Raw genomic sequence first — 18,494 nt, 5'->3', positions numbered from 1 at the left:
AATAATTAAATATTATTATTTTAATCTTTAAGAAAATATATTATATTAAGGACTCATTTGATATTCAGAATATGATACAATAAGATAAGACAATAATAACATGATAAGTTAATATTTATTGTTTGGTAGACACCATGATAAGAATCAATGATTGGTGTGAGATATAAGGTTAGTTTTATGGTTGAAAAGGGGAATTTAAGGGTGAAGGGAGAAAGGAAGGAAAATATCACGAGTTCGAATCCCTTTCACTTATATTTCTAACAAAACTAATATTTGTCAATAAAAAAAGTGATCAATGATTGGCGGTGATCACTACTGTCGAAAGTCTTCACTTTCGATGATGGTTCGATAAAAAAAAACATTTTAAAAAGGACATTTTCTAATACAATTTTTAAAAGAACTGTCTTAGAATCATTTTAAAAAAAAATAAAAATTAGTGAGGATTCTAAGACGGTAAAAATACAAAGTTGAACTTATATAGATGATAGTGAGATAATTGATTTTCAAGCACAAGTTGAACACCAAACTATAAGACAAATCTTTACTTTTCTCTCCTATTGAATCGTTTTTAGCATCCTACAATATTTAAGACAAATCAGCCAGATAAAAACTAGAAACAAAACTGATGTAAGAGAAGTGTACTTCTTTATCTTTTACAGGAACTCCATCTGCAGAACCTAGAGTATCTTGAGCTTCATTGCTAACATCATTCCTACAATATTTACCACACTCAAAATGAAAATGACATGCCACTATACAAATGAAATAAAGACTCAAAAAGAAACTAGTAGAATCAATTCTTCGATATTTTATAAAAGAAGCAGTTCTCTTATATTTTATAAAAGCTGGACTTCATACTACAGTTTCAACTATGACTTTCATACAAAGCTTCACTCCATCCATTCTATAAACCCAACTTCGAAATGAGTATCTGACAGCAAGAAAAGTTGTTGTTGTTGCCAGATAGAATTGGGAAACAGGAAGTTATCTTGTTCAGGAAGAAGTAAGAACCATTGTTTTCTATACATAACCTATAGATAGCAGGCATTAATCAACCATATCTGTTGAATGCTCAAAAAATAATGATCATAAATATGGTTATGAACATATGCTATGATCAAAAGGGGTGTGGTGGTAGGGGAAGTAGGTAGGTAAAAAGTGTTGAGAATTTATGAAGTTTGCTTAAAATCAGTATCGGTTGAGGCTTGGTCAAAAATGTCAAGACAAGACTCCCAATTCTCCTTTTCCCTAGTCTCCCAGTACCCTCCAACATAATGGTAAGAGTTGTTGCCTTTTTCCTTGGCAAACCACCGTGGTTTCCAACCTTTCTCTTTCATCTTTTGTGCCTGCAATTATGGTGAGTCTTTTGTTAAATTAATGAATGAGAGCATATTAACCAGCAATAGCATAATACATTTCATTATATTATAAGACAGGTCTAATTAAATTTCAAAAACAACAATTGTACCTGCCACTAACTTTGTTCCAGTCGCAATTGTTCAGAATTGGCCATTTCATGTTATCCATTATCCAAACACCTTTGATCAAGTCTTGGTCTTGAATCTATTGGAGGCAACTTCTCCTACTTGTTAACTTAAATTGTCAGTACTAAGTACTAACCAAACCACATAGGATTTAGTGTGTTTGAATGAACATTTGCAATAATTGATTTTGAATAAATTTGATTCTACAAAATTGATTTTGATTAGCATTGATTTTGAAGTGAACCAATTTTATATTTGGATGTTTCAGTGAGCATGCACAAAATTGATTTTGATTCAAACTAATTTAAAAGTAAAATGGGTTATATATGTTTGAATTTATTTACTCTAAAATAACAAGTCAGGGGTAGAATTCAGTATAATTTTTTTTTATTCAACACGGCTTAAAGTTATTTCAATTCAAAACTTGTACCTAGAATCAATTTTTCAAAGTAAAATCAACTATGTAAACATTTTCTTAAAATCACATCAATTGGTATTTCAACGTGATTTTGGATGAGTGAGCATGAAAGGAAAATGCATGCTCTCAGGGTTTAGTGAAAGGTGGGGTTAAAAGAAAAACAATTGAATCAATACTCACCTTTAATATAGGTGTGATTTCATATAGTGTAATAGAAAATTGTGTGACGTTATATCTTGTTTGGTACTCTGGTGTTAGGCTTCGCTTCCCAAAATTCCCTCCAATTACGTAATGCAAGCTCTCATCCCATTTCTCAAATAGAGTTGCCACTGTTGTACCTTTCTTATCTTCCACTACACCGTGAATCTACAACAAAACTTAAATTACAGAGCATAAGTTACATAATATGTCTATGGACTATACTCAACAGAAAATACCATGCAACTCATATTGTAATCTTATATCTCTATAGTTAATGAAAATAGTAAAATTAGCATCCATTATTCCATTATCATATTTAAATTGGTCAGAATTCATTTGATTCAACAACATAAAAGAGATGTTGAAGAAGTTATTACATAGGTTTCATGTGAAGTGATAAAAAACGATAGTGACATTTCATAACCATAAAGCCTATAAAACTTAAGAAAGCCAACAACTTTAAGAAACTTGAATTGGCCTACACATCACCGTAACATCTCACTAGAGACCTTATATGCTAACTTTGGCATTGGAATCCTTGTTTGTGTTGCAACATAATTGTTTCCTACACATCACTATAAAATCTCACTAGAGACCTTGATCGTGCATTTGCGTGCCTTATATGACTCACTTAACTCTAAAGGATTTAGCTAAAGTTATTGCTAGTATATATAAAGGGAGAATGTCTGCAGCGTTACCTACTTAATTGCTACATAACTTAATGAAGTGGAGGTGGAATGGGAGATAACTTGACCTATAGCTAGTGATCACTATAATGCATATGAGAATTAATCAATATAAGTCAGACTAAATGAGTCACAGAGATATTGGGTGCATATGGTGTAAGTGTTGATGGACAAAAGCTGTTGGTTTGTGGTTTCATGTTCTTTGCCTTCACTCTGGCTTCAAGATGTTCTATTAGTTCTTGGTATATGGGATCAAACTTCACTCCTGCGCGCAAGCCTAGTCAGCCGTGTAGCCTCTGAGGAAAATTCAAGTGAAAAATCAAAATTAAAGTTAAAAAGAGAAAGAGAGATAAAAGGAACAAGAAGAATAATACATGGGAAAGAGAAAATAGAGTGAAGTAGCAACCTTTAATTAAAAAAATATAATACTCAAACTTTAGCTATAGCATAAAATTAAAAAGGGGAAACCCCATCAAATGAATTGCACAAGCTAGAGTCCAAGAACAAAACAGCCACAATTAAGCATACTAATAATATGGTTATACTTTTTTTTCTTGTGTATGACATGAATCTTGTTCATATTGTCAAAGGCTTTTGATTTTGAGTGAAGGAAAGAATATTATTGAGATATTTTTCCGTACCAGCTTCCCTTGAAACTGGTGTTTGCAACCGAGGCACTGCTTGGATCCATAAAATTGATGCTCTTCAAGCTTGGCATTTATGAGATCAGAACTACTTACAAAACTCAAGTTGATGATCTTTCTCATCACCGTGACACATGCGCGTGTACTATCTCTGTTGATGAAACCATATGCCTTCAATTACTGTTTCAACTCCCTTTTTAAGGAACAGTCCACAACTGAGCATGTCGGAGGTTGTTCTCTATATTACAAGAGTCGATTGAAATCCATCAAAACATAAAACTCTCCAAAATGACCAACAAATTAAGGAACTTGGATGGAAAAGGCCAGAATAACAATAATAATATGGGTAATAATTTTTCCTAACCTTTTAAGAACTATATACGTATTAAGAAATTAATTAAATATATATACTTGAGCAGATGCTGATCCGGTTGAGGAACTAGCTATACAACAATATATGTGAACAAACTGAAAAATATCTTGAATATAGACAAAAAAAATAATGATGGAAAATAGTAACCTCCTAGCATATACACAACTATTGAAGAGAGGAAAATCATTCCTAAAGAGAAAATATCAATCCTAATGATGGGATCTTTGGTGGACTCCTAATCAAAATCAAAACAAGCAATTTAATCAACCAACATAATAAATCGAATATCTAAGAACCAAAACAAATTACAATATTAACACTTTACTTGTTGATGAAAGTGGATGCATTAGAGCACAAGAACAATGCCGCCATAGCAAGGATCAGGAAGTGACAAACCAAAGTGAGGGTTAAGAAGGAATCGGTCCCAAATTAAAAGCCTCAACGAAACTAATAATAAAGTGATATGGTGAGGGCAAACAAATTAGTGGGGAACATGAAGATATAGAGGTATATGATTGTGAGTATTTGGTGGTGAGTCCCAAACAGAGAAAGCACTATAAGAGTTTAATCACTTGTGTGTCATTTTAGGGTAGTGACGATCAATAACATCCTTCAGGCTTTTAGTTGTTTTCACCCATTTCAGTCTCTTCTTGTATATGTCTCTTCATTAAAGTTGCTTGTGAAGAACTTGTCAGCTTCTAACCTCCTGCAAACGTGCAAAAGTTCTTATTCATTACCATAATTTGCTTTACAAAATCACTTCACACAAGCTCAAAGATCTTAGGCTATATCACACCCAATGTATCATTTAGAATTAAGAACTAAAATGGAAGATCTATTTTTTTATTTTTTTATTTGTATTAAAGAAACAATTTATAACCTATTGTGTAGTATTTTGTTTAGCCCACCATGAAATACTATAAAATAAAATTTTTCACATTTTTCCCACTGATCCTTTTATACCCTGTTCAATTAAGCTCCACTGCTAATTATGTCTTCAACATTTCTATTACTAGTAAAACTTACAACATAGAAGTGATATGATTTGTTGGAAGCATTCAACTTTGCCAGGTGTATAAACATAAGTTAGAAAAAAAGGTGCTTTTAAGTTTTAATTGCTTTTACCTGGTTGCCATGAGTTGGAATATTACATAAGTTGTCTCACTGATTGCAAAACCCTTTATTTTCTTCTCTGCCATCAGGCCTACTAGCACTTCAAGCTCTTCAACGTCATCATCGTATACCTCTTCCAATACTTGAATTGCTTCCTTGTCATCTGTTAAATCTTCCCACTTGGAGATAGGTATCAACAACAATGCCCTCATGAATTGGTTGAGAAGGAATTGGTCCCAAATTAAGAGCCTCAATGAAACAACCTCGTTTGGAGGAGAAATAGGAATTAGGGTTTGAATTAGAGAGTATGAAAAGAAAGAGTCTCATTCTAATAGGTTTTAGGTTAGGGTGATAGAGTCTATCGTATTCGTGCATCATGTGTTCGAGGTCGTTGTCGTTGGTGACAAAGATGAGGGCATCGAGGTCTTTGTTGGAGAGCCGGTACTTAAAGGTGAGGCGGGGAGTCATAGAGGGCGACGACCTTGGAGAGGAAGGCGGGGAACTTAATGGAGCGGTCGACGGTGAAGATCTTGGTATCATCGCCGACGTAGGAAAGTTGATTGTCGTGTTTTGGTTCTCCTGCTCATCCCGCAGTGAGAGGTTCTCGAAGTTGATCTCGCGTGAGCACGAGGAGTAGTCAAAGTTAGGGTACCATGAGAACAAGAGAGGTTTAAGGATTTAGGGATTTTGTCATGAGATCAAGCTCAAGTTTCATAAACGTGAGAACTGGAGGAGTGCTTCAGTCGATTTTTTAAATTTTACTTATGCACAACAACGATGGTTTTAGTAAAAACCGTCTTTAAAATTGTTCCAACTAAGACGGTTTCCACCAAACCGTTTTAAATTTAAAAAATTAAAAATTAAAAATAAATTTTATTTATAGATATTGTTATTGATAACTTATAACATGCAAGGTAAATGTTACCAGGGCCCTTGGACATTAATTCAAGAATTAAAAATGAATTTTTATTTATTTATTGAGATGCCTAATATTCAACTATCTATCATTTAGTTTGTTAATCAATATATTAAACACACTGATTAGAAATACCCAACATATAATATACATAATTAAACATAAAACTAAATCAAGTTTTTCATAGCTTTTAAATGCAACAACGCATATTAACAACTATAAATAAAAATTAAATAAGCATGGGCGACATAAGTATTAATCATCATTTCTTATTTGAATTGTACAATTATAATATTGAGTTAATTTAGTTAAATGTTTTTTTCCAGCGAAACGATTTTGATCACTTTGTCTAGTTTTAAAACCATTTCCACAGAGTTTACGTTGATTATTTATCATATCGACTTTCAGAGTTGATAAACCGGTTAAGTGACCAAATCCCTATTGAATTGTATACTCTAGTCTGATTTTTACATCTGTTAAAGAAGACTAATGGTAAGGCTATATTGACGAAATCATTAATTAATACTATCATATAAAACTTAGACATTTCACATCTCAAATACGTATTTTGATTTGAATTTATTTTTCAAGATTAAATATGAATTGTCAAATTTTTATCTAATGATTCCGATTAAACGAGTGGATGAATTTAACAAACATTTCAATGTAGAAAATAATAATGTATTTATTTTAAACTTGTTTCACCTTTTTAAATGTAATTAGAGTTGAAAGAAGAAAAAAAATTAGTTAGCGTTGAACAAAATTTTAAAAATGAAAACAAATAAAATTTATGTCATCTGACTCAAAAACTGTAAACATCAATTGTGTATAATATTTTAAAAAAGTACAACTACTTTTTTTTTTTATAGAATTGTTATCTATAAGGTCCAAATAGTGAAGATTTAGATGTCTATATGAGTTCATAAGTCTAAATCTCATTATATCTATTATATACCAAAAATCATATCACCTTATGAAAATAAATTTATTAAATTTATCAATTATAATATAACTTCAAGAGTGATAAAAATTTACTGAATAAATAATTAAGTGTACTGTTTATCCAAATATGTCGTCAAACGTACCAAATCCATTATCTAGCTGGCTAATATCAAGTCCTCGTTGTCCTACGACTTGACCAATGAGTTGTACTTCCATCTTATTTACCATGTAAAGCAAAAACTAACAAAGCATGGTATAATATGTAGATGATGAAATCGCGAACAAAGTTTGATTATTAATCGCGTGTAATAGAAAATATTAAAATAAAAAATTATTTTATTAATTTTTAAATTTGGGAAGGGATTACTTTTAACTGCAAACAAATACTCAATGCACACTTGCACACAGAATTATTATTATTATTATGAGAGAGAAAGAGAAGATTACGTGAATGAGTTGTTCCGACATTACAAGCGTGTGACATTTATCACAGCTCACAAAATGTCCAGCGGCATGTATATTCTAAAGTCTAAATTAATTAATGCCTAATACAGCTATTCGTTATAAAATTTAAAGCATTAAATTTGTATAAAGTTTTTGAGCGATATCAATGTTTCAGGCCCCATATGCCTTGTTGATAGTTGTTGATACAAGGATGCAAATGAACATATAAGATTTACATGAGACTAGGTTTTAATGTACATATTTTAATTAAATTTTATATAAAATGTGTGAGTTATCATAAATTTTTTTATACGAATTTCGATTTCTGGATATAAACAAACAAAAACACTCTATATGTGCATAGGCTAATTTTCTGTCCCAAGGCTAGCGTGTGGTTAAATCAATTTATTTTTAAAAGATTAAAATATATTTTTGATTTTTAATAAATACTTAAATTTTATATTTGCTTCCTAATAATCTTTTTTTCATTAAGTCTCTATTAAAACAAAAGTTTTCTTTTTAATCATTGACACTTTTTAATCCCTGTTAAATTATAAAATTTATTATTTGCTTCGTGATAAAAAATTTCATATATTATTAGTTTTTTTCAAAAGGGAATAACAATAATAAATTTTTTTATCAAGAATCAAATACAAAAATTTACCAATTTATAAGAGATTAAAAAATATCAAGTACCAAAAATATTTCTTTTAACAAGGAGAAAAAAAAGAAAAAATTATTAAGTGACAAATAAAAAATTTTAATATTTATTAGAAATCAAACATATTTTAGTCGAAACAAAATAATTATTTTATAGTTTAAGCCTTCTCAGTTCTCAGATAAATGCCTAAATAAAATATGAACGAAATTTCAATTTTGACTATCAGCTCTGGACGCGGAGTCATTGCATAAATAAGCATTTGAGGCTTGCGTTGTTAATCTGCCAATTGTAAAATAATTATACAAATTACTGTAAGTCTGTAAGTAATAAGTGAAGGCAGCTCCTATATCCACTTATCCTCTTTTCAATTTATTTGCGCAGAGAATGATGTAAGTATATTTGGGAGTGTATTTTTTTTTTTTGAAACAGACATTTTTTGAAAAAAAAAAAAGAAGAGGGAATAAGCTAAGATGAAAACTGGATACAATAACTGCCCTAATTGAATACACATTTTGTCCCGAAGCCCTTCCCAAGCAATGAGTGTGTGTTTAGATATGTTTTTGTAGAATTGGTTTTAAATTAACATGATTATAGATAATTAATTTTAAGTAAATGTAAGTTTATTGTAACGTAATTTTTTTTGGATAATATATATTAAAAAATTAATTTTATCACATAAAATTGTTTGAAAACTTTCATTCAAAATTGATTTTGGGTGTATAATTACCCACGTGTGTTTTAATATTCATACATATTTTTTATTTAGTCCTTTTTGTATTGTAATTTATATATATATATATATATATTAATAATTTAATATTAAATAGCTTGGTTTTTCTTTACATAAAATTAATTCATTATTATCTATCTTATAAAAAAATAATCATTTAGGTTTGAAAAATAATAATTATTTACGTAATAATTTAACTTAATCCATGATTTTCAACTTCGTCTGTCATTTATTCACGGACCCCTAGAGCGTTTTAAAAGTTATTTAAAGAACACAAACAATATAACATTAACTTAATCATTACATTGTTGTAAAAGAAAAAATACTTAACCACTACAATTCACAAGTAATTATCACAATAGAGTTTCTATGTTACCCTAAGAAAATTTGAGAGTTTTGATACTGTTGATTTTTTAATCAATAAAATTATCATGTTATTTGGCTTCTCATTAATTAAAGAAACTTTTGTTTTTTTTTTTCAAATTAATCATTGATTAATTAAAATATTGCTTTTAAAAAAATAAAATTACAACTATTTTAAATTAAAAATGTAATTAAACGTAAGTTTAGAAGTTTGATCCCTAATCTTCAACATCTTATAAACCACACTAGTTCCTTTAGAGTGATTACTACGCTCAAGAGAAATAGAATTGTGAATGTATTAATCTTGTGTATATGGAACTAATCTTTACTCACTATAAAATTTCTCATAAAATTGTGATTTCATTTCAAAAATATAATTGTATTGAAGAAAGCCGAAGCTTCCGTCTCTTTTAGATGTTCTTATTAGGATTACTATTAGGCACACTTTCACTACAACTAGAACCATCAAATCTCTACTAAAGTTTAAGTTTTTCTCGACCAACCAAGATTCAAATGGAGACGAGCATGATGATGCTTTTTCATGTTCTTGTCATTTTTCTTCTCCTATCATATTGTGAATGCAAGTTACGAAGAGACAAAATCATAATTCTACTTCTCTTGAACGTAACAGCTGCTCTATAGGAATTAATCATTAAATCAATTGATTTATCGGGTGAAGGATATTAAGGTTTAGAATTTTAAACTTGTGTTTAATCAGATTTTTTTTATTTAAAATAGTTATAATTTTATTTTTTTTTATAAATAATGAATCGAGGACTAATTTGAAATAAATAAAAATTTCTTTAATTAATGAGAAGATAAATGACATGACAATTTTATTGGTTAAAAAATCAACAATATCAAAATCCCCTAATTTTTTGGTGATACCATAAAAACTCTCATTATCACAAATCATATTTTAAAGAAGAATAGAATTGCTGCAAAGGAAAGTTATTCATCATTAATTAGCAATTCGCAAGGGAAGAAAATTACTATCTTCAAGTTTAAATTAGCTCATGACTATCTTCTTGATAAATCATTTGAATGGCAACAACTAATTGCTATCAATAGTAGTACAAATGAACATGGGGACATGGTTGGGTTTGGTTTGAAAGGAAAGGATAAACTTGGGAAAATAACATGTCTTCAAGAGAGAATCAATTTTAATTGACACAAAAGCCACTCCCATGTAGCTTCCTTCAGATTTGGATCCGAACCACATAATCAAGTCTTCAACATAATACCAAACATCATGGTCAATGGAAAAATCAAGTTTGACCACCATTAAACTCACATTGAAGGCATTTGGACGTGGAACCAAACATGCTCTGAGATGCTAAGTTCAACAAAAATATACAAAAAAGAGAGGTCCCATATATGGAGTGTTCCAGCGGCGATAGGCGTAGCGTTTCCATTTTTTGAAATGTTTGTGGTGCGTCAATTGTTTACAAGTCATTCTTCTAAACACATGATGAATGTTTGAAAAATTAAACTTTGAAATAAAAAGGGACATATACAACAACAACGCCTTATATAATATGGAGGAATTTAATTTTGATTTGAGGATATTTTTGAAGAAAAAAAAGGAATAACATTAACAAGATAAGGAGGTCTAAATAATAATTGCCAACAAGAGACCACGAGGGTCCAAAGAAAGGCCCAAAATCAACAATACACATGACTTAAGCATAGACCAGGGCTACATCGCCTGCATGCTGTGGATACAGGCTGTGTGTCTTTGATTATTTGCCTGGCTACATTTCCGTGTTATTTTTGGGTCCTTGTGTGGCTACATTTCTCAATTGCTTAGCTGGGCTTCTCACGTTGGGCTGTATTCTTTTTGCTAACCTTTCTCAAGTTTGTTTGAAAGGAAAGAAAAAAAAATGAATTTTTGTTTATAAGGGTCAGTTTGGTAAATTAATAAAGTTAAATGAAAAAATGTGTAATATAGTAAAAATAACTACTAGGTTTCACAACTTTACATTTCTGTGTTTTAAATTTCGGTTGGACCAGCTAGTCCAGTATCTTGAATGTTTAACCGATTTTTAAGTTAGTTATATTTTTTACCTTGTCAATGCAGTAAGGATGTTGATGAAAATTGAACACAGTATTATAAAAGCTTATTTACTAATAAATTAAAATTATTGAACATAAGTAATTAATGTGTTGAAATTTAAGTTAAATCGTTCTATCTGAATCTAATCGTTGATCGAAATAGTTATTGATAAGAATTTACTTATCTTTTTGTCCACTCTCTAGAATAAGTAGGATTTTTATCTTCTAATGAATTAGATGATTAAGAGAGAGAAAATTGAAATTATTTATTAATATTTCATATGACAAATATATTATATATAATATCTTTATAATAAGTATTTTTTGACAGAATCTTTATATAAAAAAATCTTTATAATAACTGTTTTAAAAAATAACATATATAGTATATTTTATGCTGTTCAATTAGTAACCAAACACTAACGTATTATACCGTTTGAATCAGGTTTGAAAGAGCTTAAAGTATAATCTATCTGGACAATGTGTATAAAAGATGCATTTCTGTTTCAGATCCTGAGCAGAAAATTAGTAATATTGCCCTTGCACAAGTGTTAATTTTTTACGCTTACTTTCATGAACCCAGATGGCAGAAAATGAAGGTTCAACGAAGCCATCGTTAATATGCTATATCCCTCTCCCGATTCTCCTCCTCAACCACAAGTACTATCTTTCTGCCTTTCCTTCTTCAACTTTTGTTTTTTTTTTAATTCGATGGTTAATATAATGTTATCATCGTCTAGCGCGAACAGGAGTTGGAACCTGTGGAAGCAGCTTTTATCGACGACGGGTCTGGTTCTGACATCATTTCAGGTACGATTTTGGACAGCAAGGAGCATACTTTAACAATCGCAAAAATTGAAACAATTTCGGTATTTGCGTTGAAAATGCAGACAATTTGGACGATTGCGACAACAACGCCTCCACGAGCGGCAACGAAGAACATGATGACTCTGAGACGACGGAGAAGCTCACAAGGGTTCAACGAAAGAAAATCCGTAAGAAGAAGCTGAATGAAGAAGCCATTCATCGCGGAAAACTAATTGGGCCGTTGTTGCCACCTCCGATGCTCCAGCTGTTCGATCAAATGCTCCTGAAGAAGGTTCTGTTCTGGAACTGAAGAACACGTTGAATATCCCTTATTTGTTATGTTATTTATCCAAAACTAATTTATGGCCACGTTATGTATGTTGTTGTCTCTGAAGGTTATGCCACGCACAACTTGGTTTAGGTGATGATGTGGCGGCTTGTGCTAAATCAGTGAAAGTGAAGCAACGGAGAATGGCAAAAAGGCTCGCCAAAGAAAAGCAAAATGCCACTACTTCGGAGAACGCCAATCAAAGTTCCACTGTAGATATCAAAGAAACCCATTTATAAGTATATGCCGGCAACAATCACAAAATAGAGCATGCAATTTATCAGATTACAGTTCAGCGTTTACCTCGTGATTTGATTGTTTGAAGTAGTTTAGATTGGATGGATGTATTAAAACGATTATGCGTATTGTTAACTCTAGAAATTTTCTTGGTTAACGACATGACTATGTGATTGCGAGTTTCTTCAGAATTTCATTTATTTTCCCCCCAATTTATATGGGGAATGTATAAATTAGATGACGAGAGGAGTATGGAAAAGGAGGAGGACGAAGTGGTATACCCATTTAATGGATTCGCACTTGACAGTGTTTCTCGCCACTAGCTCTAGGGGATGAAAATTGAAAAATCCTGTAATGCTAGTTCCTTAAAGTAACCTGAACATTCTTTATGACATGCAGTTTCTTGACTCCTATGGTATTAATTATTAATTATTAAGTTGTAAACCTCATTTTTTTTCATCTTCGCACTTCCATGTTGCGCAGTTTCTCTCAATTTTTCATTCTCACTTTTTTTCATCTCCATGTCATGTACTGACTAATCAATTACTGAAATCCTAGAGAATGTTTTGAACGGACCTCAATGGATTTGAGATGCTAATATAATGTCACACCCCTACACTATTAGGGATGACAAAATGAATCAACCCAACTCCACTTAGATAAACCAACTTTCAATTCGCTAAAAATTTGGTTGGGTTAAGTTGAATCTATTTTGATAGCGGGTTGAAAATCTCATTCTAACCCAATCGTAATCGTAAGTGACTTGCATGTTGGACTGGATTGATCTGCTGTAATTTATAAAAAAGAAAGATAGGTAATAGAAGAGTAACTATGGATTAATCTACGTACAAAACATAAATCTTCAAAAAATGGATTCAAACCAAACACACTTTGATCAGGTTAAATGGACCAATTTCAATGGATTCAATTCACTTTATCATCCCTCTCTGCTGCAACAATTAGTGTAGAACCACCTCACACCGTAAATGAATTATTGCCTATTTATTTAAATTCCATCCATTGGAAATTTGGGGACTTAGATTATGTGGTCAAAATTAACTAAAAAGTTAGTTGTAAGTTGAAAAGTTAGTTAGTAGTTGGAACCTAAAAAGCTAGTTTATTAAATTATAAGATTATGTTCGACAAAACGAGTTAAAAAGCTAGTTGGAAGCTAGAAAGTTAACTGAAAGCCAAAAAAATAATTTATTAAATTATAAGTGTTCAATAAAATTAGCTGTTAAAATAGCTGGAAAATATAAAATGACTTAAAGATAATAAAATCATGATTTACTTGAAAATGGTAACTAGAATAAAAATGAAAAAAAAATAAAGTTAGAAACTAGTATTTTAAAAAATATTACTTCAAGTAGTATTTCAAAAAATGTTAGAGACTACTAAGAAGTTACTAAAAAAACTTATTTACCGAACAATCAAATGATTTTTTTGCTAGTAAAAAAGGTGTAAGGTAAAGCTAGTTATTGAAATAGCTGAAAACTGTAAAATAACATAAAAATGATAAAATCATGATTTATTAAAAAAAGATAATAAGGAAATTAAATAAATGTATTCATGATAAAAATGGAAGAAAATATAAAAATTTAAAAGTTAGAAGCTAGTGTTTTAAAAATTATTACTTCAAGTAGTATTTCAAAAAAAAGAATGCTAAAAGCTACTAAGAAGTTACTAAAAGATCTTGTTTACCGAACAATTAAATAAGCTGTTCAACTAGTAAAAATAACTAAAAATGAGCTGAAATGCTTTGTCAAACATAGTCTATGTGTTCGGTAAAATTAACTATTAAAATAGCTGAAAAGTATAAAATGACATAAAAATAATAAAATCATAATTTATTAAAAAAATAAAGAAATTGAATAAATATATTATAGATGAAAATAAAAAATATAAAAAAAACTAAAAACTAAAAATTAATGTATTAAAAAATACTACTTTAAATAATCGTTAAAAACTATTAAGTTAGTATAAACTCATATCGGAATGCACGTCACAACTCACATGTACACCACAAGTTTATTGAGCCATCTTAATGTTGGGTACACTAGAACATTTGTCATAACAACGTCATAAAGCTTAACCCTGCTATTTTGCTATGCTTCTATACATGTAACATTTCCAGCCAGGAGAGGTAAAAAAACAAACAAAGGGTAGGTAGATGCAACTAGAATGGGCGAAGGTATCTGTTTACTGTAGCAAGTAACGTATTAACATGTCTTAATGTTGGGTATGCTACTATGTGAGCATGACCCCACAAGCCCGATGATAATACAGGTCCATGATGGTTCTGTACGCAACCACATGCTTCATCTATCCATCTTAAATAGTGGGCCTATCCAAACTCAGCGGGTCATTCACACTGCAGGTCCAAAATAATGCATTTATTAGATCCACGATAAAATGTTTCCGCAACGAACAACAAAACAAGGTATGGTCGTTAGAGAATCTTGGCAGCATATATATAATGTTTAAGATTTTATTTTTTCTTATCTTTTCTTTTTAATCATCTTCCTCACTTCAAATATCTCAAAATTTATAAAAGACAAATTATATCACTGCGTATGCGCGGACTTGTGCAAATTATCAGTAACAAGTAAACAAGTTAGTTAGCCTGCCATATGGAAAGTGCTCTTTCAAGTTTTAGCCAATCCCATGATTGTCAGAACCAATACTGCAGGAAATAATAATAATAACAATAAACATGCTTGGGTTTGGGTAGATTGACTTTCGTGGATTCAAATAATTTGAAGATCATGGTGGTTGAGCGACAATCAACAAGGTATCTGCGCCCCCTAACCGCATGTTGTAATAATACAAGGTATCGTTTCATTCAATTACCCGAAAGCATATAATACTGAAATCGTGTCAGTGTGCACAAATCACACTTCCTTCGTCTGTTCTGCGGTTCCTATTCGTCTTTATTGACATTTTCGCTACTGTTTTGTTATGGTAAGTGTAAAATCATGGTGAGTTCACCATAAAAATAACTATTTATTGTTTAAAAAATCACGGTGAATTCAACCTATCACCAATACAAGCACACTCAGTAACAGTGAATGTTTGCATCATAGCGACACCTCCTTAGGGCACACCTTATAAAACTCTCAATAGTAATACACTTTTTTTTTTTTATATCCATAGTAACACACATTTTAAATTCAAAGCTTTGGTTCAATGATTCCAATTAGCGCTAAGACTTCTTTTATTTCAAATATAATTTCAATCATAAATGTTGTTTAGTAACGAAAAAGTTAGGCCTAATGTATCTAAAAAAAAGAAGTTTGGTCAAAATCGTGATACAAAACGCTACTATCTTAATTTCCAACAATGACGAATTATTAAATTGTATTACAAAATATACTAACTTGGGTACTTTTATTGTTTTAAATTAAAATTAATATTTTATATCAAACATTCATATTTTTTTCAAAGTTACTCATGAAGTAAATACACTAGTAAAACTTGTAGATATATAGAGGATTTCACTTGATGCTTTTAGCGGTGGTTTGAGAGGGGATATTTGAGCATGCTCCATTTTGAATTAGGGAAAACATGTTGTGATTTTCAAGGCATTCAGCAAGAGATAAAAAAGAAGAATTGTTTAGTAAAAAAACAAGGCAGGCATTTAGGGATTGGGGTAGAATGAAATTATCCCTCCAAACCCCTCCAGTGCAGGAGAAAAGATACCTTAAACTGGGAATAAAATATTATAGATAGGGAATCTGAGTGGACATTGGTGAATCAATGACGGGGATAATCAAAAGGGAGAGGGGAAACGGCGTTATCCAGTAGACTGTAACCAAATTTACGCATGACTTGGTTATCGGCAAAATTGAGAGCATTGTGCATTGCGTTCGAGCAATCATGAGGTGAATACATAGCATTATACTTTCCACTACAAGGTTGACAGCCGGTGAAGTGCGTAATGAAGGGTCTCCTCCAACTCCCTTTAGCGTTCCCAGCATCCTTCAAATACTCTTCCCTCATCTCCCCGTATGTTTCACTCACCTTCTCCGCGTGACGCCTCCTTAACCTCTGCACCCCTTTTTCCATCTCCTTGTATTTTTCCGTTATGTTCTTGAACGTTCCCTGAATTTCTTCCCAGTACCCTTCGAAGTAGTACTCGCTCTCTAGGTAAATCCTCTCCGCCCATTTATCCTTCTCCATGGCGATTAAGTATGCCAGGCCCGTCTGATCGTCTGACTCCGGGAAGAACTTGTCCTTGAAAGTTGACCTCAGCGTCTGGCCCCACTTTTCGTAATTGGGGCTCTGTGGGCCCATGCTGGCCCACGCTTCCATGAAGTCCAACGACCACTGGCAGTTCCTGATGAGGAACACGCCGGCGTTGAGGCCCGTCCAGCTCCGCTTCTCGTGTATGAGGTGGGCCCAGCCGTGAACCACGAGATTGTGCTCCCTGTAACGCTCAAGGGGGAGCTTGAACTCCATGTCGGTGAACAGCGCGTCCGAGTCAACCCACCAGATCCACTCGGCCTCCGGGTGGGCCACCATCGCGGCCCGCACCGCTGGGTACTTTGCCCAGTACGCGAACATCTTCGGTTCCAACAGCGCGTTGTTGTAGAAAATGTCGCACCCGTGGAGCCGACAGTAGTCCACTTTGTTTTTAAAGAACCGCAGGAGAAGGTGGTCGCCTGTAGGGTTCCGGCACGGCTTCGGCTGAGAACCGGTCACCATGAAAACCCTTTCTCTCGCTCCGGCGGCGAAGGAAGGGTGGAGTTTCAGCCACTCCTCGCGCTTCTCGTCCCAGTTGCGAACTTTCTTGTCCATGGTGTAACCCATTTGCGGGTCGTCGTAGAATGTTCTGTCGGGTGGGTCGAAGTTGAAATCGGGAGCGATGTGGTGCGAAGCGGCGTCGTTTTTTGAAAGAGATTCGAAGTTGGGGGTGTCGTTAGGGATGGTGGTGGTGAAGGAGGAGAAACCCCAGACGAGGATGAGAGCGGAGAATGCTCCTCCGAGGAAGAGACATCCATCGGAGAGAAATAAAGAGGAGCTTTTGTTTCTGTGGGGCTTCGCCATCATCATGGGAGACTTGTTGTTGTTGTGGTAGTGATTGGAGAGTTCAGATTTAACCATGTTAAGAAAACGTGGAAGCGGTGCTGGCTTTGTTTGCTGGTGTCTTTCGGCCTAAGTGTCGCTCGTCGGATTGCGCAGAATTCTCGCCATTTTTTTTTACAAATTAGAAGAGGTGAGGCTCAAGGCAGAAAGAAAGAGTAACGCATAAACATCTCAAATTGCTGAGATTCTAACGTTGGAAACTCTAGAGGGGCTATCTTGATGCGCATTGTTGTTTATATCAAAGAAGGGACAGCACCATCTACGTTACGAACTGGGGAAAAGAATAAAAACACTTGATTTCGGGCTTTTAGACTTGGGGTTTTATAATAAAAAATTATAATTAAATAACTTATTTTAACATTATTTCCCAGATTGTGTTTTGCTTTATTTAATTTAATGTGAGGCATTTAGTTTGTTATTCTGTCTTTTTTTAATATAAAAAACAATTCAGAAACTTGACTTTCTAATTATTCTTTACTGATGAAACTGTTTCAATATTCAAGCATGGACAGTGATGGATGATGAAAGAAAAGATGGGAAGACCATGTGAAGGGGCAACTTTGAAATCATGTACACTACTAATTTGGCTAAAACGTTGCATGATTTTATCGATAAATGTCGTGATTGAAGCTGCTGACTTGAAAAGAGACTATGGGATTGGAAAGCCATTTTACCCAAGCCAAGTATATATGGCACAGGAAGAAGCTAGAAAGAATTGTGGCACCGACTCATGTAAAATCAGAAAATGCAATTAATAGAAAAATTCTATAACTTGTTTCTTTCTTTATATGCTCGATTAATCTTTCATCATTAATTTGATAGTAGTAACTTAAAATCATTCTTTTGATGAAGAAAGATACTATAAAACTATACTTTTACATTATTTATTTCGCCATATCGCTCTGCTGCTGATATTTCAAAGGGAATTACCGAAGTAGGGTCGACTTACATTTACTTTCTTTCGTTGCAATTCACATGCCTTTCATGCTTTTATAGACATGTGGAAT

At 32.5% G+C, this 18,494-nt stretch overlaps 2 protein-coding genes, 1 long non-coding RNA gene and 1 pseudogene across 4 annotated transcripts; 1 reads left to right on the top strand and 3 right to left on the bottom strand.

Moving 5' to 3' along the window:
- Positions 1–608: 608 nt before the first annotated feature.
- Positions 609–3,756, bottom strand: LOC114405810. Its single transcript, XR_003665300.1, has 4 exons — positions 3,431–3,756; positions 2,083–3,085; positions 1,469–1,582; positions 609–1,346 (listed from the first exon to the last, which is right to left on the bottom strand). It is a non-coding gene; the product is annotated as an uncharacterized LOC114405810 (long non-coding RNA).
- Positions 3,757–4,063: 307 nt separating this feature from the next.
- Positions 4,064–5,459, bottom strand: LOC114396432 (annotated as a pseudogene).
- A 6,001-nt stretch (positions 5,460–11,460) lies between these two features.
- LOC114422516 lies at positions 11,461–12,861 on the top strand. Of its 2 annotated transcripts, none has more exons than XM_028388920.1 (4): positions 11,461–11,690; positions 11,780–11,840; positions 11,921–12,129; positions 12,233–12,861. In XM_028388920.1, the coding sequence occupies exons 1-4, from the start codon at positions 11,652–11,654 to the stop codon at positions 12,260–12,262; spliced, it is 339 nt and encodes a 112-aa protein (XP_028244721.1). In that variant the 5' UTR covers positions 11,461–11,651; the 3' UTR covers positions 12,263–12,861. The 2 variants fall into 2 exon arrangements, with proteins under 2 accessions (XP_028244721.1, XP_028244713.1); XM_028388912.1 differs by having other exon boundaries at positions 11,771–11,840.
- A 3,137-nt stretch (positions 12,862–15,998) lies between these two features.
- LOC114422507 (galactomannan galactosyltransferase 1-like) lies at positions 15,999–17,778 on the bottom strand. Its single transcript, XM_028388900.1, has one exon. The coding sequence runs from the start codon at positions 17,503–17,505 to the stop codon at positions 16,156–16,158; it is 1,350 nt and encodes a 449-aa protein (XP_028244701.1). The 5' UTR covers positions 17,506–17,778; the 3' UTR covers positions 15,999–16,155.
- Positions 17,779–18,494: the final 716 nt, after the last annotated feature.

Source organism: Glycine soja, chromosome 1 (assembly GCF_004193775.1).
Source record: "Glycine soja cultivar W05 chromosome 1, ASM419377v2, whole genome shotgun sequence".
NCBI lineage: Eukaryota > Viridiplantae > Streptophyta > Magnoliopsida > Fabales > Fabaceae > Glycine > Glycine soja.
Note: the sequence above shows the minus strand (reverse complement) of the source record. Positions and strands in the feature narration are given on the sequence as shown.